Source organism: Anser cygnoides, chromosome 32 (assembly GCF_040182565.1).
Source record: "Anser cygnoides isolate HZ-2024a breed goose chromosome 32, Taihu_goose_T2T_genome, whole genome shotgun sequence".
NCBI lineage: Eukaryota > Metazoa > Chordata > Aves > Anseriformes > Anatidae > Anser > Anser cygnoides.
Window position 1 is genome coordinate 820398 of NC_089904.1, and position 20797 is coordinate 841194.

General features: G+C 57.2%; 3 protein-coding genes and 1 long non-coding RNA gene across 4 annotated transcripts; 3 read left to right on the plus strand and 1 right to left on the minus strand.

Moving 5' to 3' along the window:
* Window positions 1-2027: 2027 nt before the first annotated feature.
* Window positions 2028-4334, minus strand: LOC136787966 (RIMS-binding protein 3C-like). The gene has a single exon (XM_066985410.1). It carries the CDS (start codon window positions 4332-4334, stop codon window positions 2028-2030), a length of 2307 nt encoding a protein of 768 aa, XP_066841511.1.
* A 744-nt stretch (window positions 4335-5078) lies between these two features.
* On the plus strand, window positions 5079-7385 carry LOC136787967 (RIMS-binding protein 3C-like). Its single transcript, XM_066985411.1, has one exon. It carries the CDS (start codon window positions 5079-5081, stop codon window positions 7383-7385), a length of 2307 nt encoding a protein of 768 aa, XP_066841512.1.
* A 1585-nt stretch (window positions 7386-8970) lies between these two features.
* LOC136788007 (uncharacterized) lies at window positions 8971-9727 on the plus strand. The gene is made up of 2 exons (XR_010827026.1): window positions 8971-9234; window positions 9494-9727. It is a non-coding gene; the product is annotated as an uncharacterized lncRNA (long non-coding RNA).
* Window positions 9728-18343: 8616 nt separating this feature from the next.
* On the plus strand, window positions 18344-20650 carry LOC136787968 (RIMS-binding protein 3C-like). The gene has a single exon (XM_066985413.1). The coding sequence runs from the start codon at window positions 18344-18346 to the stop codon at window positions 20648-20650; it is 2307 nt and encodes a 768-aa protein (XP_066841514.1).
* Window positions 20651-20797: the final 147 nt, after the last annotated feature.

A 20797-nucleotide genomic window follows, 5' to 3' on the forward strand; every position in this document is an offset into this window, starting at 1 on the left:
GGGGGTGTCCTTAAGGTCAGTGGTCATTAAGGTCCCCTCCAACCCAAAGCATTCTAGGATTCTGTTTCTAAAAACACCTCTTCTGTTCCATCCCAGTAATAATAAACAGCACAAGCAGAAATCAGCTCTGCCAGCCTGGGGTGTCCCCATGCATTCAGGTCGTCCTCATCCCCCCCACACTCACGCTACAGCCTGCCCCATGGGAGGCCAAGGGGAGATGTTTCCCCTGCAGTTGCAGCTCTCCAGCAAAGGCCCTGGACTGAATGGAACAGGCGGTGCTGGAGCTACACCGGGGGTGCTTGGAGGGCTTGTAGGCACAGTAAAAGATGCATTTCAAACAGCCCAGCTGGGCCCTGCTCGTGTCCCGCAGCCCGAAGGAGATGCCAGCACGGACGCGCTTTGAACCAGGGCATTTAGTGGGGTAAATCCAGGTATGGGGGGCAGTGACCCACCCCTGGGTGCTGTTGACCACTGGTCAATATGCAGATCCCTGAGGAATGCCACTCGTTACTGGTTTCTGCCTGGACACTGAGCCTCTGACCGCTACTCTTTGAGTGCAACCATCTCGCCAATTCCTTACCCACCGAGTTGTCCGTCCATCCGATCCATGTCTCTCCAGTTTAGAGATCATGGGGGACAGTGCAAGTGCTTTGCACGAGTCCAGGTAGATGATGTCCGTTGCTCTTTCCCTACCCACCAATGCTGCAACCCCATCATAGAAGGGCACCAGATTTGTCAGGCATGATCTGCCCCGAGTGAAGCCGTGTTGTCTGTCACCAATCGCCTCCTTATTTTCTATAGCCCTCAGCAACAACTTCTCAGGTACGACGGACAGTGGGTGGTGAAGGCTGTGCACCCCCACAAAGGGAGGAAGGCTTGTAGCTCCCAGGTCTTCCATTTTCCCCTTTGTAGAATGGGGGCTATGTTTCCTCTCCTCCAGTCAGTGGGAACTACTTAAACAGACTTCCACAGCCTCTCCTGTATGATGGCCAGTGGCTTAGCAAGTCCACCGGTTCCCTCAGGCCCCGTGGACGTAGCTCACTGGGAAACTACTGGTGGGGACATGGGAGTTGAAATAGTGAGGGGAAAGGGGGACATATGGGAGTGGGGGCACAGGCGAGTGAAAATGGGGGGCACGCTGGGGGGCACGGGGGATTCTCAGGGAGCCTGTTGGTTGTGCTCCCAGATGGCTGCACGACGGCGGTGCTGTAGCGCAGGTTTGCGCTTTTGTTCCAAAGGGCAAAGTGACAGCGGAGCCCAGCAGAGCCTTCTCTTTGAGGCCCCTGAAGCTCTCCTGCAGGCAGCCAGGAGGGGACAGCTCACTCGAGGCCACACCTGAGGAGAAACAAGGTGCTTGTGGCAGAGCCGGGTGAACGATGGCGGCAGCAGGCACGGTGGGCCTGCAGCAGGCTTCCAGAAGCAGCAATGGTGTGAAATGCGTCACAGCTGGCACAGACCGCTGCCCCGAGCACACCTGGGCCGTTGGTCCAAAGGGGAAAGTGGGTTCTGAAAGAGCCGGGCCTTTCCAAGCAGCTCGTAGCAGGGAGCAGAAGCTTCACAAGTTACAGGCTGAGCAGCCTTTCCACAGCCCCCTGACGACTTTTTCAGTGGGGATCCAGCCACCCCTCTAGACCCTGCCTGGTCATACCATCCCCACCACGGTGGGTATGGTGTTCTGGGTCTGCCTGGGATGGACTCAACCTTCCCCACAGCAGCCCATGCAGCACTATGCTCTGTACTTCTGGCTAGAACTGACTTGATATTGCACCAATGTGTTTTGTCTACTGCTGAGCCGTGCTGGCACAGCATCAGGACTCCCACAGCGCCCTCCCTCTGCCACCCCCCAGCCCCAAATCCAGTCGGCTGGCTGTGGGCAAGAGGTGGGGAGGGGGCATTGCCAGGGCAGCTGACCCAAAAAGACCAAAGGGATAGTCCATACGGCAACGTCACGCTCAGCAATAAAAGCTGTGGAAGGGGAGGGAGAAGGGGGGGAGACACAGGGGACACAGATTCCTTGGTCAAGATCTTTATTTATTCCTCCGATTCCTCCGTTTCTTCCTTCCTCTCCTGCTGCAAGATCTCAGCTCATCATCGCTATCCTGCAGGAGATCACGTAGCTCTGGAGGCACAGTTGTCACCAGGTCATCGTCTGAAACTTCTTCTACCAAATTAGAGGGGACAAATCCTCTCGTGCCATCCGTCAGCTCTCCCACAAACCAGCCGTCTTCATCCATGTCTCCATAGACATAAACGTATTCTCCCGCAGTCAGAGGAAGCTCTGCTTCGGGGTGCTCATTAGGACCCTCGAAAGGATCGTAGCTGTATCGAGCTAAAAATTTTCGAAGTTTTAGCGATTCTTCTTCCGAGGACTGCAGGATGAAGGACACATGCTCTGCTCCTGCTTCTTCGTTCCCATGCACAGGGCCCTGGTCTGAAAGAAGGCGGCACCCAGGACTGTTGTGTGCGGCATCTGATGTCGAGGTGCTTGTGTGGGATGCCGGGACCTTGGTTGCCTCCTCAGAAACATCAGAGCTGTCTTCGCGGTTGCAAAGGTCATGGGACTGCTCTGCATAGGCCTGTGCTGTGGGAGAAGATGTCACCTGTGGTAGTCCTGAACCGACACGGTTGGATTCTTTTCTTTTTTCTTGCTCAAGTTGCTGAGAGAGCAGCTCCCATTGTTGACTTTGGTGCTGATTCTGTTTCTCTAATTCTCTCAGCTGCGCTTGAGACGCTTGCGTGTCTTCCTCATGTGTCCTTCTTTGCTCTGCCCAAGCCCTCTGCAAATGCTCAACTTCCTCTTTCTTCTTCTGCAGCAGTCGCCTTGTTTCCTCGAGGTCGTTCTCCTGTTGTTGCCTTCGTCCTGCCAGTTGTCTCATGGCTTTCAGTTCACAACCCAGATCTTGCAGTCGTGTTTGAAGACGTTTGGCCTCTCCGATGGCAGAATTTCGCTGCTCTGTCACTTGCACGAGTTTCCCCTTCAGAGCAGCGTTGTCAGATCGAACCTCGTCTATCCGCTCCTTCTGCCCACGGAGCTGAGAATTTTCTTCTGCGCGCCTGGCATTTTCATTTGTCATCTCTCTCAGACGCACTTTCAGCTCCTCGTACCTTTGCTGCAGTCTTGAGCGTTCCTGATCCAGGTTCCTGTGAGGCCTAAGTTTTGTCCCAGCCTCGGTTTCCGATTCCCCTCTCTGCTGCTGGTCGACCTGCTCTGTCTTTGCAGCAGTCTTTCCAGATTTCAGGTCGGTCTCTTTCAGTTGCCTGGTGTTTTCTTTCAGGTGCTTGGTAAGGAGGCCTAGCATACTAGTCTTCTGCTGGAGCCTCTCCACCTCCTCCCCCAGTTCCAGAGCGCTTTCCTTCCCCAGAAGGCGGGTCTCCTCTTGAAGGACACCGCATTGCCTCTGCAGGTCCTCCAGGGCATGCTGCAGATGAGCTTTCTCCTGCAGCAGCTGGCTGTCTCCACTGCCAGGTGGGCAGGCCTCTTGTTGCGCTGCCACCTGAACACCCACGTCTGTGACCGCCCGCCCGCAGCTCTTCCCTTCTCCCTGGAGGTGAGCTTTTAAGCTGGAGTGGGTTGTCTTCTGCCCTCCTCCCCCAGCAGCACCAGATGCACCGGGGCTCTTCGAAGAGCAGGTCCCAGTGGTCCCTGCGCCCAGGCGAGTCTGCAGGCGGTGCCAGGCCGCAGCCCTGTCTTCGCTGTGGGAGGCAGACGGCCTCCCCTCAGCCTGCTCCAGGATGTACTGCTGGAAGAGCCTTCTCTGCAGTTCCAGTTCATTTTGGAGGCTTACGATGCGGGCGGTCTGCTTGCTGTCCTTCCGCCAGTGGAGCTGCCTGTGGACCTCCTGCAGCTTGCTGCGGGCCTCGCTGCTGCTGCTGCAGCCGTGCCTCACCAGCTCCTCGGCCAGCTCCTGCTGCAGGTCCCGCGCCTGGCGGACGGCGTCGTCCCGCTGCTCTTGGAGCAACTCCTGTGCCTGGCGCCACTCGGCCTCCTTCTCACGCAGCAGCTGACGGATCTCTGTTGCCCGCTGCTTCTGGCTCAGCTCCCACAGCCGCTGCAGCTCCCGTGCCCGTTGCTGCTCCCATCTGGAGCGTAGCTTCTCAGCCAGAAGCTGCCGCTCCTGCTCTGCCATCTTCTTTATCTGGCGGGTTTCATCAGCAAAGCGGCGGTGCAGCTCCTGCGAGTGGAGACGCTCGGCCTCCAGCTGGGCCCGCAGCGCCTCCAGCTCCTGCCTGTGCTCCTCCTGCTGCACAGGCCTGCTGGGGGGTCGCGCTGGGCCCCGACGGGATGAGGGGTGACTGTGCGCCACGGGCCCCTGGCCCACACCACCCCGGATCATGGCTTAAGGATTCAGAACGATGAACGTTCACCAAACGCTGCCAGCAATAGCCACCAGCGATCGCACGGCCTGGGCCTCTGAGGGACAGCAGCCTCTGAGCCCTCAGCAGACACCGGCTCCCAGCACCGCGCAGCAGCAGAGGTCGCCTCTGCCACTGGCCCGGCCTGGGCGAGCGCGGCCTTATATAGTGTCCGGGTGATGGCGTCATAGAGGAGGGATGACGTCATATGACCTTATATGGTGCGTGCCCGCCCGGACACACCCCGACAGCCTCAGCGCAAGGGGTGCAGAGGAGGGAGGTGAAGGGTTGTTAACGAGTGCAGACGGAGCCCCCGCGCAGGTGCGCAACGAGAATGTGTCTGTGAGGCCTCAGGCACGGGCACAGCTTACGGGTCTGGACCACGTCTGTCCTTTAGTGGGGGAAGCGTGGTAGTGATGACATACAGCATTACACAGCCATTAGCATGGGTTGTTAACGAGGGTTAACAACCCCTAGAAGGGTTGTTAACGAGGTCATATGACGTCATCCCTCCTCTATGACGCCATCACCCGGACACTATATAAGGCCGCGCTCGCCCAGGCCGGGCCAGTGGCAGAGGCGACCTCTGCTGCTGCGCGGTGCTGGGAGCCGGTGTCTGCTGAGGGCTCAGAGGCTGCTGTCCCTCAGAGGTCCAGGCCGTGCGATCGCTGGTGGCTATTGCTGGCAGCGTTTGGTGAACGTTCATCGTTCTGAATCCTTAAGCCATGATCCGGGGTGGTGTGGGCCAGGGGCCCGTGGCGCACAGTCACCCCTCATCCCGTCGGGGCCCAGCGCGACCCCCCAGCAGGCCTGTGCAGCAGGAGGAGCACAGGCAGGAGCTGGAGGCGCTGCGGGCCCAGCTGGAGGCCGAGCGTCTCCACTCGCAGGAGCTGCACCGCCGCTTTGCTGATGAAACCCGCCAGATAAAGAAGATGGCAGAGCAGGAGCGGCAGCTTCTGGCTGAGAAGCTACGCTCCAGATGGGAGCAGCAACGGGCACGGGAGCTGCAGCGGCTGTGGGAGCTGAGCCAGAAGCAGCGGGCAACAGAGATCCGTCAGCTGCTGCGTGAGAAGGAGGCCGAGTGGCGCCAGGCACAGGAGTTGCTCCAAGAGCAGCGGGACGACGCCGTCCGCCAGGCGCGGGACCTGCAGCAGGAGCTGGCCGAGGAGCTGGTGAGGCACGGCTGCAGCAGCAGCAGCGAGGCCCGCAGCAAGCTGCAGGAGGTCCACAGGCAGCTCCACTGGCGGAAGGACAGCAAGCAGACCGCCCGCATCGTAAGCCTCCAAAATGAACTGGAACTGCAGAGAAGGCTCTTCCAGCAGTACATCCTGGAGCAGGCTGAGGGGAGGCCGTCTGCCTCCCACAGCGAAGACAGGGCTGCGGCCTGGCACCGCCTGCAGACTCGCCTGGGCGCAGGGACCACCGGGACCTGCTCTTCGAAGAGCCCCGGTGCATCTGGTGCTGCTGGGGGAGGAGGGCAGCAGACAACCCACTCCAGCTTAAAAGCTCACCTCCAGGGAGAAGGGAAGAGCTGCGGGCGGGCGGTCACAGACGTGGGTGTTCAGGTGGCAGCGCAACAAGAGGCCTGCCCACCTGGCAGTGGAGACAGCCAGCTGCTGCAGGAGAAAGCTCATCTGCAGCATGCCCTGGAGGACCTGCAGAGGCAATGCGGTGTCCTTCAAGAGGAGACCCGCCTTCTGGGGAAGGAAAGCGCTCTGGAACTGGGGGAGGAGGTGGAGAGGCTCCAGCAGAAGACTAGTATGCTAGGCCTCCTTACCAAGCACCTGAAAGAAAACACCAGGCAACTGAAAGAGATCGCCCTGAAATCTGGAAAGACTGCTGCAAAGACAGAGCAGGTCGACCAGCAGCAGAGAGGGGAATCGGAAACCGAGGCTGGGACAAAACTTAGGCCTCACAGGAACCTGGATCAGGAACGCTCAAGACTGCAGCAAAGGTACGAGGAGCTGAAAGTGCGTCTGAGAGAGATGACAAATGAAAATGCCAGGCGCGCAGAAGAAAATTCTCAGCTCCGTGGGCAGAAGGAGCGGATAGACGAGGTTCGATCTGACAACGCTGCTCTGAAGGGGAAACTCGTGCAAGTGACAGAGCAGCGAAATTCTGCCATCGGAGAGGCCAAACGTCTTCAAACACGACTGCAAGATCTGGGTTGTGAACTGAAAGCCATGAGACAACTGGCAGGACGAAGGCAACAACAGGAGAACGACCTCGAGGAAACAAGGCGACTGCTGCAGAAGAAGAAAGAGGAAGTTGAGCATTTGCAGAGGGCTTGGGCAGAGCAAAGAAGGACACATGAGGAAGACACGCAAGCGTCTCAAGCGCAGCTGAGAGAATTAGAGAAACAGAATCAGCACCAAAGTCAACAATGGGAGCTGCTCTCTCAGCAACTTGAGCAAGAAAAAAGAAAAGAATCCAACCGTGTCGGTTCAGGACTACCACAGGTGACATCTTCTCCCACAGCACAGGCCTATGCAGAGCAGTCCCATGACCTTTGCAACCGCGAAGACAGCTCTGATGTTTCTGAGGAGGCAACCAAGGTCCCGGCATCCCACACAAGCACCTGGACATCAGATGCCGCACACAACAGTCCTGGGTGCCGCCTTCTTTCAGACGAGGGCCCTGTGCATGGGAACGAAGAAGCAGGAGCAGAGCATGTGTCCTTCATCCTGCAGTCCTCGGAAGAAGAATCGCTAAAACTTCGAAAATTTTTAGCTCGATACAGCTACGATCCTTTCGAGGGTCCTAATGAGCACCCCGAAGCAGAGCTTCCTCTGACTGCGGGAGAATACGTCTATGTCTATGGAGACATGGATGAAGACGGCTGGTTTGTGGGAGAGCTGACGGATGGCACGAGAGGATTTGTCCCCTCTAATTTGGTAGAAGAAGTTTCAGACGATGACCTGGTGACAACTGTGCCTCCAGAGCTACGTGATCTCCTGCAGGATAGCGATGATGAACTGAGATCTTGCAGCAGGAGAGGAAGGAAGAAACGGAGGAATCGGAGGAATAAATAAAGATCTTGACCAAGGAATCTGTGTCCCCTGTGTCTCCCCCCCTTCTCCCTCCCCTTCCACAGCTTTTATTGCTGAGCGTGACGTTGCCGTATGGACTATCCCTTTGGTCTTTTTGGGTCAGCTGCCCTGGCAATGCCCCCTCCCCACCTCTTGCCCACAGCCAGCCGACTGGATTTGGGGCTGGGGGGTGGCAGAGGGAGGGCGCTGTGGGAGTCCTGATGCTGTGCCAGCACGGCTCAGCAGTAGACAAAACACATTGGTGCAATATCAAGTCAGTTCTAGCCAGAAGTACAGAGCATAGTGCTGCATGGGCTGCTGTGGGGAAGGTTGAGTCCATCCCAGGCAGACCCAGAACACCATACCCACCGTGGTGGGGATGGTATGACCAGGCAGGGTCTAGAGGGGTGGCTGGATCCCCACTGAAAAAGTCGTCAGGGGGCTGTGGAAAGGCTGCTCAGCCTGTAACTTGTGAAGCTTCTGCTCCCTGCTACGAGCTGCTTGGAAAGGCCCGGCTCTTTCAGAACCCACTTTCCCCTTTGGACCAACGGCCCAGGTGTGCTCGGGGCAGCGGTCTGTGCCAGCTGTGACGCATTTCACACCATTGCTGCTTCTGGAAGCCTGCTGCAGGCCCACCGTGCCTGCTGCCGCCATCGTTCACCCGGCTCTGCCACAAGCACCTTGTTTCTCCTCAGGTGTGGCCTCGAGTGAGCTGTCCCCTCCTGGCTGCCTGCAGGAGAGCTTCAGGGGCCTCAAAGAGAAGGCTCTGCTGGGCTCCGCTGTCACTTTGCCCTTTGGAACAAAAGCGCAAACCTGCGCTACAGCACCGCCGTCGTGCAGCCATCTGGGAGCACAACCAACAGGCTCCCTGAGAATCCCCCGTGCCCCCCAGCGTGCCCCCCATTTTCACTCGCCTGTGCCCCCACTCCCATATGTCCCCCTTTCCCCTCACTATTTCAACTCCCATGTCCCCACCAGTAGTTTCCCAGTGAGCTACGTCCACGGGGCCTGAGGGAACCGGTGGACTTGCTAAGCCACTGGCCATCATACAGGAGAGGCTGTGGAAGTCTGTTTAAGTAGTTCCCACTGACTGGAGGAGAGGAAACATAGCCCCCATTCTACAAAGGGGAAAATGGAAGACCTGGGAGCTACAAGCCTTCCTCCCTTTGTGGGGGTGCAGAGCCTTCACCACCCTCAGGCGGGAGGCAGAGCTGAGGCAGGGCCGGGCTGGGGGGGGGGGGGGCGCTCTGGAAGGTTCTGTGCTGTGGGGCGTGCTGGGGGGGGGCACTGGGAGGGGGTGTCCTTAAGGTCAGTGGTCATTAAGGTCCCCTCCAACCCAAAGCCTTCTAGGATTCTGTTTCTAAAAACACCTCTTCTGTTCCATCCCAGTAATAATAAACAGCACAAGCAGAAATCAGCTCTGCCAGCCTGGGGTGTCCCCATGCATTCAGGTCGTCCTCATCCCCCCCACACTCACGCTACAGCCTGCCCCATGGGAGGCCAAGGGGAGATGTTTCCCCTGCAGTTGCAGCTCTCCAGCAAAGGCCCTGGACTGAATGGAACAGGCGGAGCTGGAGCTACACCGGGGGTGCTTGGAGGGCTTGTAGGCACAGTAAAAGATGCATTTCAAACAGCCCAGCTGGGCCCTGCTCGTGTCCCGCAGCCCGAAGGAGATGCCAGCACGGACGCGCTTTGAACCAGGGCATTTACTGGGGTACTGTGTGTTACTGGCATTTACTGTGGGGTACTGAACCGGACTGTGCGGTGGGGCCTGACAAGTGTCCCTACCTTGTGTTGACCTACAGAAGACGGAGGAACTGGCGAGGAGAAGAGGTGCCTTTTCCTGGCTGTGGTGAGTGTCCCCTCAGGTGCCCTGTGCCCACCCAGGTTCCCCTGCAGCGACTGGGATGGCCAGGACGCCTGCTGCGGCGTGTTTGCCCAATGCCGAGGTGTCTTCCTGGGCTTGTGGAGGCTCACGTCCAAACCTGTCCGAATGAGCAATGAGAAATGCCTGGAGGGGCAGCCTGTGGGGCTCCCAGAACAGCCCCCTCTGGCATGGGTGCGGGATGCGTCCAGCCTGCCCTTTTTCCAGCTCTTTTTCTGCCCCACAGGACATTCTGCCTGATCTTCGTGTGCGTGGAGCTGGCCGTCACTTTCATGCTGGGTGTCGCGGTGCTCTATGCCTCCTATTACGACCGGGAGTTCTTCTACCACCTGCTGCTTCAAGTGCTGCCAGAAGACACCTACACTGACCTGGCACACTTCCTTGAAGAGACCCCGTCTCTGGTCAGTGAGGGCGTGCTGCCCCACTGACATCTCCTCTAAATAAAACCGAGGCTGCTCTACCCAGTTCCTCTGTGCCTGTGCAAGAAAGGGAACTGACCAGGAAAAAAACAAGTACTGAGTCCCTCTACAGATAGGTAGGAGAAACTTCACGTTTGCAGGGCCCCGTCCTCCCAGGGGACTTCAAGCACCATCTGTGTGCTGGAGGGATAACACCGCAAGACATCAGCAATCCGGGAGGGTCCTGGGGTGCGCTGATGGCAGCTTCCTCACCTGCCTGCTATCCCGAGCAGTGGATATGTATGGGGTGAGCAGCCCCTCACCCCAATGCTGAGCGGGGGCTGCTGTTCCCAGCATGGCATAGAGTCTAGGGAAGGGTTTAAAGAAGATGGTAGGAACAAGTCAGGACTGAACTGGTCCTCACAGCTCCTCGCGTTTTGAACCAGGGCATTTACTGGGGTAAATCCAGGTATGGGGGGCAGTGACCCACCCCTGGGTGCTAATGGAGGGCTGGGAAGCGTCCCTCCACAACTCACTTCTGGCACCAGCCCCAGAGCAGTGACAGCCATGTCCCAGTGGGCAGCAGCACTGAATCCCAGCTCAGAAATCTGTGCTCGTCCATGTGTCGCAAAAGGAATGATGCGCTTCACTCCTAAGAGAGAAGCAGCAATAGATTTATTGCTGAAAACAGTGATGGAGCAAAGCCAAATATGCCTGCTGAATGGCTGCTTGGCAGCTTACCAGTGTGTGGGGCTAGCAGAGGGCATCAAACAGACCTCAGTGTGACCACAAGTCAGCCCAGCCTTACAGGGTGCAGTGCACACAGGGGCCTGGCACACCCCATCATTATCTGGGCACTACTGAGCGCACAACTCATACACGCTGGCCTGCTGTACGAATGAGAGGTCTGTTGGGCCTGCTGGGAACCTCTTGTCCCGATGCGGGAAACGTTTCTTGGCGCGCAACCTCAAGTTTCTTAGTGAGTGGGGCTACATCTGGCTGGTGGCCAGTCTCTAGCGGTCTTCCCCAGGGCTCAGTTCTGGGGCCAATTACCTTCAACATGTTTATCAAAGATCTAGGTGCAGGAGAGGAATGGGTCCTCAGCAGGTTTGCCAATGACACTAAACTGGGAGGCACCGTTGACTCCGTGGAGGGCTGAGAGGCTTTGCAGAAGGATCTAGACAGATTGGCACACTGGGAGATTAGTAACGGCATGAAGTTCAACAACGGAAGATGCCAGGTGCTGCACCTGGGACAGCGTAATGCTGGATGCAAGCACAGGCTGGGAGACGAGTGGCTGGAGAGAGCAGCTCAGCAGAAAGGGCTCTGGAGGTGCAGCTCCACAGCAGGCTCAGCGTGAGCCAGCAGCCAAGTCCTGGCAGCCACGAGGGCAAAATGCATTCTGGAGTGCATTCAACCCAGTAAAGCCAGCCGTTGTCTTGCTGCATTTAATTATCTTAATTAATTAATTAATAATTAATTTTCTTGCTGTATTTAGTACGTGTGCAGCCTCACCTTGAGTATTGTGTGCACTTCTGGGCTCCACAACACAAAAGGGATGTGGACGTCCTTGAAAGTGTCCGGAGCAGGGCAACAAAGCTGGCAAAAGGGCTGGAAGCCACGTCCTGTGAGGACAGGCTGAGGTCACCTGGCTTGTCTAGGCTGGAGAAGAGAAGGCAAAGAGGCCACCTCATTGCTTTCTACAACTTCCCGAGGAGGAGAAATGCAGAGGCAGGTGTCGATCTCTTCTCCCTGGTAACCGATGAAAGGATGCACGGGAATGGCACAAAGCTGCGCAAGGAGAGGTTCAGACTGTACCTGAGGAAAAACTGCCTTACCATGAGGGTGGTCAAACACTGGCACAGGCTTCCTGGTGAGGTGGTAACTCCCCATGCCTGTCAGTGTTCGAGAGGCATTTGGATGATGCCCTCAATAATAAGCTTTAACTTTTAGTTAACTCTGGAGTGGTTCAGCTGTTGGACTGGATGATCTTTGAAGATCCCTTCCGACTCAAGCTATTCTATTCCATTCTATTCTAAAATGACCGATCCCCAGTGATGGGACCAATCCTGGAAAGGATGTGTTGCATAACTCTCTAAACCCCCTCTTTTACCCTTTTATTGCTGAGCATGACATTACATGGCGTGGAACGTCTTGTTGGTTAGTACGGTTGCTCTGCCTGGTTATGTCTCCTCCCAACCTCTGGCTCACCCCACGGCCATTCACTCGAGGGGCGGGTGTAATAGACAAATATAGTGTAAATAGGTGTAAAAATAGGTGTAAAAGAACTAGAGAAGGCCTCGATGCTGTGCAAACACTGGTCAGCAAAAGCGAACAACTTCAGCGCACTACCAGCATCGTTTTGGCCACAGCTCTAAAACGCAGCACCTTACAAGCTGCTATTAAGAATATTAACTCTATCCCAGCCAGACGCAGTACAGGGGAGCAGGCCACGGCTGGAGGCCTTTGGGGCTGTTCTCATCAGTTACAGCTCATCCATCCCACAGGCACTCTGTGAAGCAGGTGCCCGAGCCGCTTCCTCTTGTGGAGCTCCACATCACCCCAGAATGCCTCTGACAAGCAAGAGAATGGGAGAAGCCACCACCGCCTGAGGGAGAAGCAGCTACACCCCCCTCATTTTGAAAAGACTCGGACAAAGACTTGCATAAGTCTTTGCCAAGACTTATGACAAGATGCAGGTGAGAAAGAGCCTGACAGGGGGCTCATGCCCCAGCCCAACACTGGCTCTCCCTTCATGCGGCTCTCCTCTCCCCGTGCTTGGGATACTGGGGAATGGGCTTGCTCTCAGAACCCCTTCTGCATCTCTCACGTCTCTGACCAGGCTGTGTGCGCTGGCGTGGGACAAGGCCACCTTAGTGAGGTGTTCCCATCCGTTCCCGGTGCTCCTGAGAGTAAGAGATGAGCTGCAAGCAGCAGCTGCAGGGCTTGGCCTCTCCCTCACGCTCAGCCCTGCTCCTAGCTCTCTGCCTGTGTTGGTGCCAAGCAAGTGCTGCAGGCAGTAAGCATGATCTGGAGCAGGTGAGAGCAGACAGAGGCCTCTCTGGATAGAAAATTGCTGCTTATGACACTGATTCGTGGAAGAACTCCACAACTCAAAGCAAATGAATTATAAAGTAGGTATGTGGTTTATTTCAGCACCAGGCACATGCGGGACAGCTCCCAAAGGCATGCGCACCCCAACGCGGCAACTTGCTTGCGTTATAGACAGTAAAGAGTTACATAGGCATGAAGTTTCCCAATATGCCTATACATATGCATAACCTATCCCCGCGCGCAGTGCCTTCTGGTGGTGGTCGTCGGGGGGTCGTGGGGATGAAGGTTGGTGGCTCTTCTTCATCACCACTAGCCGACCCCCTGCCTTTGTACAGACTCAGCTGCTCCATGGCTCTTGTCCAAACCGCAAGGTCGGTCTTTTGAGACAGGTTTGGGTTTTTTTTGTTGTTTTTTTGAGACATGTTCACCTCGTTGCTTTCTACAACTTCCCGAGGAGGACAAATGCAGAGGCAGGTGTCGATCTCTTCTCCACACTCACACACTACAGCCTGCCCTGGGGGGGGCACACTACAGCCGGCACTGCGGGGGGGTGTCCTTAAGGTCAGTGGTCATTAAGGTCCCCTCCAACCCAAAGCATTCTAGGATTCTGTTTCTAAAAACACCTCTTCTGTTCCATCCCAGTAATAATAAACAGCACAAGCAGAAATCAGCTCTGCCAGCCTGGGGTGTCCCCATGCATTCAGGTCGTCCTCATCCCCCCCACACTCACGCTACAGCCTGCCCCATGGGAGGCCAAGGGGAGATGTTTCCCCTGCACTTGCAGCTCTCCAGCAAAGGCCCTGGACTGAATGGAACAGGCGGTGCTGGAGCTACACCGGGGGTGCTTGGAGGGCTTGTAGGCACAGTAAAAGATGCATTTCAAACAGCCCAGCTGGGCCCTGCTCGTGTCCCGCAGCCCGAAGGAGATGCCAGCACGGACGCGCTTTGAACCAGGGCATTTAGTGGGGTAAATCCAGGTATGGGGGGCAGTGACCCACCCCTGGGTGCTACTGACCACTGGTCAATATGCAGATCCCTGAGGAATGCCACTCGTTACTGGTTTCTGCCTGGACACTGAGCCTCTGACCGCTACTCTTTGAGTGCAACCATCTCGCCAATTCCTTACCCACCGAGTTGTCCGTCCATCCGATCCATGTCTCTCCAGTTTAGAGATCATGGGGGACAGTGCAAGTGCTTTGCACGAGTCCAGGTAGATGATGTCCGTTGCTCTTTCCCTACCCACCAATGCTGCAACCCCATCATAGAAGGGCACCAGATTTGTCAGGCATGATCTGCCCCGAGTGAAGCCGTGTTGTCTGTCACCAATCGCCTCCTTATTTTCTATAGCCCTCAGCAACAACTTCTCAGGTACGACGGACAGTGGGTGGTGAAGGCTGTGCACCCCCACAAAGGGAGGAAGGCTTGTAGCTCCCAGGTCTTCCATTTTCCCCTTTTTAGAATGGGGGCTATGTTTCCTCTCCTCCAGTCAGTGGGAACTACTTAAACAGACTTCCACAGCCTCTCCTGTATGATGGCCAGTGGCTTAGCAAGTCCACCGGTTCCCTCAGGCCCCGTGGATGTAGCTCACTGGGAAACTACTGGTGGGGACATGGGAGTTGAAATAGTGAGGGGAAAGGGGGACATATGGGAGTGGGGGCACAGGCGAGTGAAAATGGGGGGCACGCTGGGGGGCACGGGGGATTCTCAGGGAGCCTGTTGGTTGTGCTCCCAGATGGCTGCACGACGGCGGTGCTGTAGCGCAGGTTTGCGCTTTTGTTCCAAAGGGCAAAGTGACAGCGGAGCCCAGCAGAGCCTTCTCTTTGAGGCCCCTGAAGCTCTCCTGCAGGCAGCCAGGAGGGGACAGCTCACTCGAGGCCACACCTGAGGAGAAACAAGGTGCTTGTGGCAGAGCCGGGTGAACGATGGCGGCAGCAGGCACGGTGGGCCTGCAGCAGGCTTCCAGAAGCAGCAATGGTGTGAAATGCGTCACAGCTGGCACAGACCGCTGCCCCGAGCACACCTGGGCCGTTGGTCCAAAGGGGAAAGTGGGTTCTGAAAGAGCCGGGCCTTTCCAAGCAGCTCGTAGCAGGGAGCAGAAGCTTCACAAGTTACAGGCTGAGCAGCCTTTCCACAGCCCCCTGACGACTTTTTCAGTGGGGATCCAGCCACCCCTCTAGACCCTGCCTGGTCATACCATCCCCACCACGGTGGGTATGGTGTTCTGGGTCTGCCTGGGATGGACTCAACCTTTCCCACAGCAGCCCATGCAGCACTATGCTCTGTACTTCTGGCTAGAACTGACTTGATATTGCACCAATGTGTTTTGTCTACTGCTGAGCCGTGCTGGCACAGCATCAGGACTCCCACAGCGCCCTCCCTCTGCCACCCCCCAGCCCCAAATCCAGTCGGCTGGCTGTGGGCAAGAGGTGGGGAGGGGGCATTGCCAGGGCAGCTGACCCAAAAAGACCAAAGGGATAGTCCATACGGCAACGTCACGCTCAGCAATAAAAGCTGTGGAAGGGGAGGGAGAAGGGGGGGAGACACAGGGGACACAGATTCCTTGGTCAAGATCTTTATTTATTCCTCCGATTCCTCCGTTTCTTCCTTCCTCTCCTGCTGCAAGATCTCAGCTCATCATCGCTATCCTGCAGGAGATCACGTAGCTCTGGAGGCACAGTTGTCACCAGGTCATCGTCTGAAACTTCTTCTACCAAATTAGAGGGGACAAATCCTCTCGTGCCATCCGTCAGCTCTCCCACAAACCAGCCGTCTTCATCCATGTCTCCATAGACATAGACGTATTCTCCCGCAGTCAGAGGAAGCTCTGCTTCGGGGTGCTCATTAGGACCCTCGAAAGGATCGTAGCTGTATCGAGCTAAAAATTTTCGAAGTTTTAGCGATTCTTCTCCCGAGGACTGCAGGATGAAGGACACATGCTCTGCTCCTGCTTCTTCGTTCCCATGCACAGGGCCCTCGTCTGAAAGAAGGCGGCACCCAGGACTGTTGTGTGCGGCATCTGATGTCCAGGTGCTTGTGTGGGATGCCGGGACCTTGGTTGCCTCCTCAGAAACATCAGAGCTGTCTTCGCGGTTGCAAAGGTCATGGGACTGCTCTGCATAGGCCTGTGCTGTGGGAGAAGATGTCACCTGTGGTAGTCCTGAACCGACACGGTTGGATTCTTTTCTTTTTTCTTGCTCAAGTTGCTGAGAGAGCAGCTCCCATTGTTGACTTTGGTGCTGATTCTGTTTCTCTAATTCTCTCAGCTGCGCTTGAGACGCTTGCGTGTCTTCCTCATGTGTCCTTCTTTGCTCTGCCCAAGCCCTCTGCAAATGCTCAACTTCCTCTTTCTTCTTCTGCAGCAGTCGCCTTGTTTCCTCGAGGTCGTTCTCCTGTTGTTGCCTTCGTCCTGCCAGTTGTCTCATGGCTTTCAGTTCACAACCCAGATCTTGCAGTCGTGTTTGAAGACGTTTGGCCTCTCCGATGGCAGAATTTCGCTGCTCTGTCACTTGCACGAGTTTCCCCTTCAGAGCAGCGTTGTCAGATCGAACCTCGTCTATCCGCTCCTTCTGCCCACGGAGCTGAGAATTTTCTTCTGCGCGCCTGGCATTTTCATTTGTCATCTCTCTCAGACGCACTTTCAGCTCCTCGTACCTTTGCTGCAGTCTTGAGCGTTCCTGATCCAGGTTCCTGTGAGGCCTAAGTTTTGTCCCAGCCTCGGTTTCCGATTCCCCTCTCTGCTGCTGGTCGACCTGCTCTGTCTTTGCAGCAGTCTTTCCAGATTTCAGGTCGGTCTCTTTCAGTTGCCTGGTGTTTTCTTTCAGGTGCTTGGTAAGGAGGCCTAGCATACTAGTCTTCTGCTGGAGCCTCTCCACCTCCTCCCCCAGTTCCAGAGCGCTTTTCTTCCCCAGAAGGCGGGTCTCCTCTTGAAGGACACCGCATTGCCTCTGCAGGTCCTCCAGGGCATGCTGCAGATGAGCTTTCTCCTGCAGCAGCTGGCTGTCTCCACTGCCAGGTGGGCAGGCCTCTTGTTGCGCTGCCACCTGAACACCCACGTCTGTGACCGCCCGCCCGCAGCTCTTCCCTTCTCCCTGGAGGTGAGCTTTTAAGCTGGAGTGGGTTGTCTGCTGCCCTCCTCCCCCAGCAGCACCAGATGCACCGGGGCTCTTCGAAGAGCAGGTCCCGGTGGTCCCTGCGCCCAGGCGAGTCTGCAGGCGGTGCCAGGCCGCAGCCCTGTCTTCGCTGTGGGAGGCAGACGGCCTCCCCTCAGCCTGCTCCAGGATGTACTGCTGGAAGAGCCTTCTCTGCAGTTCCAGTTCATTTTGGAGGCTTACGATGCGGGCGGTCTGCTTGCTGTCCTTCCGCCAGTGGAGCTGCCTGTGGACCTCCTGCAGCTTGCTGCGGGCCTCGCTGCTGCTGCTGCAGCCGTGCCTCACCAGCTCCTCGGCCAGCTCCTGCTGCAGGTCCCGCGCCTGGCGGACGGCGTCGTCCCGCTGCTCTTGGAGCAACTCCTGTGCCTGGCGCCACTCGGCCTCCTTCTCACGCAGCAGCTGACGGATCTCTGTTGCCCGCTGCTTCTGGCTCAGCTCCCACAGCCGCTGCAGCTCCCGTGCCCGTTGCTGCTCCCATCTGGAGCGTAGCTTCTCAGCCAGAAGCTGCCGCTCCTGCTCTGCCATCTTCTTTATCTGGCGGGTTTCATCAGCAAAGCGGCGGTGCAGCTCCTGCGAGTGGAGACGCTCGGCCTCCAGCTGGGCCCGCAGCGCCTCCAGCTCCTGCCTGTGCTCCTCCTGCTGCACAGGCCTGCTGGGGGGTCGCGCTGGGCCCCGACGGGATGAGGGGTGACTGTGCGCCACGGGCCCCTGGCCCACACCACCCCGGATCATGGCTTAAGGGATGAGAACGATGAACGTTCACCAAACGCTGCCAGCAATAGCCACCAGCGATCGCACGGCCTGGACCTCTGAGGGACAGCAGCCTCTGAGCCCTCAGCAGACACCGGCTCCCAGCACCGCGCAGCAGCAGAGGTCGCCTCTGCCACTGGCCCGGCCTGGGCGAGCGCGGCCTTATATAGTGTCCGGGTGATGGCGTCATAGAGGAGGGATGACGTCATATGACCTTATATGGTGCGTGCCCGCCCGGACACACCCCGACAGCCTCAGCGCAAGGGGTGCAGAGGAGGGAGGTGAAGGGTTGTTAACGAGTGCAGACGGAGCCCCCGCGCAGGTGCGCAACGAGAATGTGTCTGTGAGGCCTCAGGCACGGGCACAGCTTACGGGTCTGGGCCACGTCTGTCCTTTAGTGTGGGAAGCGTGGTAGTGATGACATACAGCATTACACAGCCATTAGCATGGGTTGTTAACGAGGGTTAACAACCCCTAGAAGGGTTGTTAACGAGGTCATATGACGTCATCCCTCCTCTATGACGCCATCACCCGGACACTATATAAGGCCGCGCTCGCCCAGGCCGGGCCAGTGGCAGAGGCGACCTCTGCTGCTGCGCGGTGCTGGGAGCCGGTGTCTGCTGAGGGCTCAGAGGCTGCTGTCCCTCAGAGGCCCAGGCCGTGCGATCGCTGGTGGCTATTGCTGGCAGCGTTTGGTGAACGTTCATCGTTCTCATCCCTTAAGCCATGATCCGGGGTGGTGTGGGCCAGGGGCCCGTGGCGCACAGTCACCCCTCATCCCGTCGGGGCCCAGCGCGACCCCCCAGCAGGCCTGTGCAGCAGGAGGAGCACAGGCAGGAGCTGGAGGCGCTGCGGGCCCAGCTGGAGGCCGAGCGTCTCCACTCGCAGGAGCTGCACCGCCGCTTTGCTGATGAAACCCGCCAGATAAAGAAGATGGCAGAGCAGGAGCGGCAGCTTCTGGCTGAGAAGCTACGCTCCAGATGGGAGCAGCAACGGGCACGGGAGCTGCAGCGGCTGTGGGAGCTGAGCCAGAAGCAGCGGGCAACAGAGATCCGTCAGCTGCTGCGTGAGAAGGAGGCCGAGTGGCGCCAGGCACAGGAGTTGCTCCAAGAGCAGCGGGACGACGCCGTCCGCCAGGCGCGGGACCTGCAGCAGGAGCTGGCCGAGGAGCTGGTGAGGCACGGCTGCAGCAGCAGCAGCGAGGCCCGCAGCAAGCTGCAGGAGGTCCACAGGCAGCTCCACTGGCGGAAGGACAGCAAGCAGACCGCCCGCATCGTAAGCCTCCAAAATGAACTGGAACTGCAGAGAAGGCTCTTCCAGCAGTACATCCTGGAGCAGGCTGAGGGGAGGCCGTCTGCCTCCCACAGCGAAGACAGGGCTGCGGCCTGGCACCGCCTGCAGACTCGCCTGGGCGCAGGGACCACCGGGACCTGCTCTTCGAAGAGCCCCGGTGCATCTGGTGCTGCTGGGGGAGGAGGGCAGCAGACAACCCACTCCAGCTTAAAAGCTCACCTCCAGGGAGAAGGGAAGAGCTGCGGGCGGGCGGTCACAGACGTGGGTGTTCAGGTGGCAGCGCAACAAGAGGCCTGCCCACCTGGCAGTGGAGACAGCCAGCTGCTGCAGGAGAAAGCTCATCTGCAGCATGCCCTGGAGGACCTGCAGAGGCAATGCGGTGTCCTTCAAGAGGAGACCCGCCTTCTGGGGAAGGAAAGCGCTCTGGAACTGGGGGAGGAGGTGGAGAGGCTCCAGCAGAAGACTAGTATGCTAGGCCTCCTTACCAAGCACCTGAAAGAAAACACCAGGCAACTGAAAGAGACCGACCTGAAATCTGGAAAGACTGCTGCAAAGACAGAGCAGGTCGACCAGCAGCAGAGAGGGGAATCGGAAACCGAGGCTGGGACAAAACTTAGGCCTCACAGGAACCTGGATCAGGAACGCTCAAGACTGCAGCAAAGGTACGAGGAGCTGAAAGTGCGTCTGAGAGAGATGACAAATGAAAATGCCAGGCGCGCAGAAGAAAATTCTCAGCTCCGTGGGCAGAAGGAGCGGATAGACGAGGTTCGATCTGACAACGCTGCTCTGAAGGGGAAACTCGTGCAAGTGACAGAGCAGCGAAATTCTGCCATCGGAGAGGCCAAACGTCTTCAAACACGACTGCAAGATCTGGGTTGTGAACTGAAAGCCATGAGACAACTGGCAGGACGAAGGCAACAACAGGAGAACGACCTCGAGGAAACAAGGCGACTGCTGCAGAAGAAGAAAGAGGAAGTTGAGCATTTGCAGAGGGCTTGGGCAGAGCAAAGAAGGACACATGAGGAAGACACGCAAGCGTCTCAAGCGCAGCTGAGAGAATTAGAGAAACAGAATCAGCACCAAAGTCAACAATGGGAGCTGCTCTCTCAGCAACTTGAGCAAGAAAAAAGAAAAGAATCCAACCGTGTCGGTTCAGGACTACCACAGGTGACATCTTCTCCCACAGCACAGGCCTATGCAGAGCAGTCCCATGACCTTTGCAACCGCGAAGACAGCTCTGATGTTTCTGAGGAGGCAACCAAGGTCCCGGCATCCCACACAAGCACCTGGACATCAGATGCCGCACACAACAGTCCTGGGTGCCGCCTTCTTTCAGACGAGGGCCCTGTGCATGGGAACGAAGAAGCAGGAGCAGAGCATGTGTCCTTCATCCTGCAGTCCTCGGGAGAAGAATCGCTAAAACTTCGAAAATTTTTAGCTCGATACAGCTACGATCCTTTCGAGGGTCCTAATGAGCACCCCGAAGCAGAGCTTCCTCTGACTGCGGGAGAATACGTCTATGTCTATGGAGACATGGATGAAGACGGCTGGTTTGTGGGAGAGCTGACGGATGGCACGAGAGGATTTGTCCCCTCTAATTTGGTAGAAGAAGTTTCAGACGATGACCTGGTGACAACTGTGCCTCCAGAGCTACGTGATCTCCTGCAGGATAGCGATGATGAACTGAGATCTTGCAGCAGGAGAGGAAGGAAGAAACGGAGGAATCGGAGGAATAAATAAAGATCTTGACCAAGGAATCTGTGTCCCCTGTGTCTCCCCCCCTTCTCCCTCCCCTTCCACAGCTTTTATTGCTGAGCGTGACGTTGCCGTATGGACTATCCCTTTGGTCTTTTTGGGTCAGCTGCCCTGGCAATGCCCCCTCCCCAC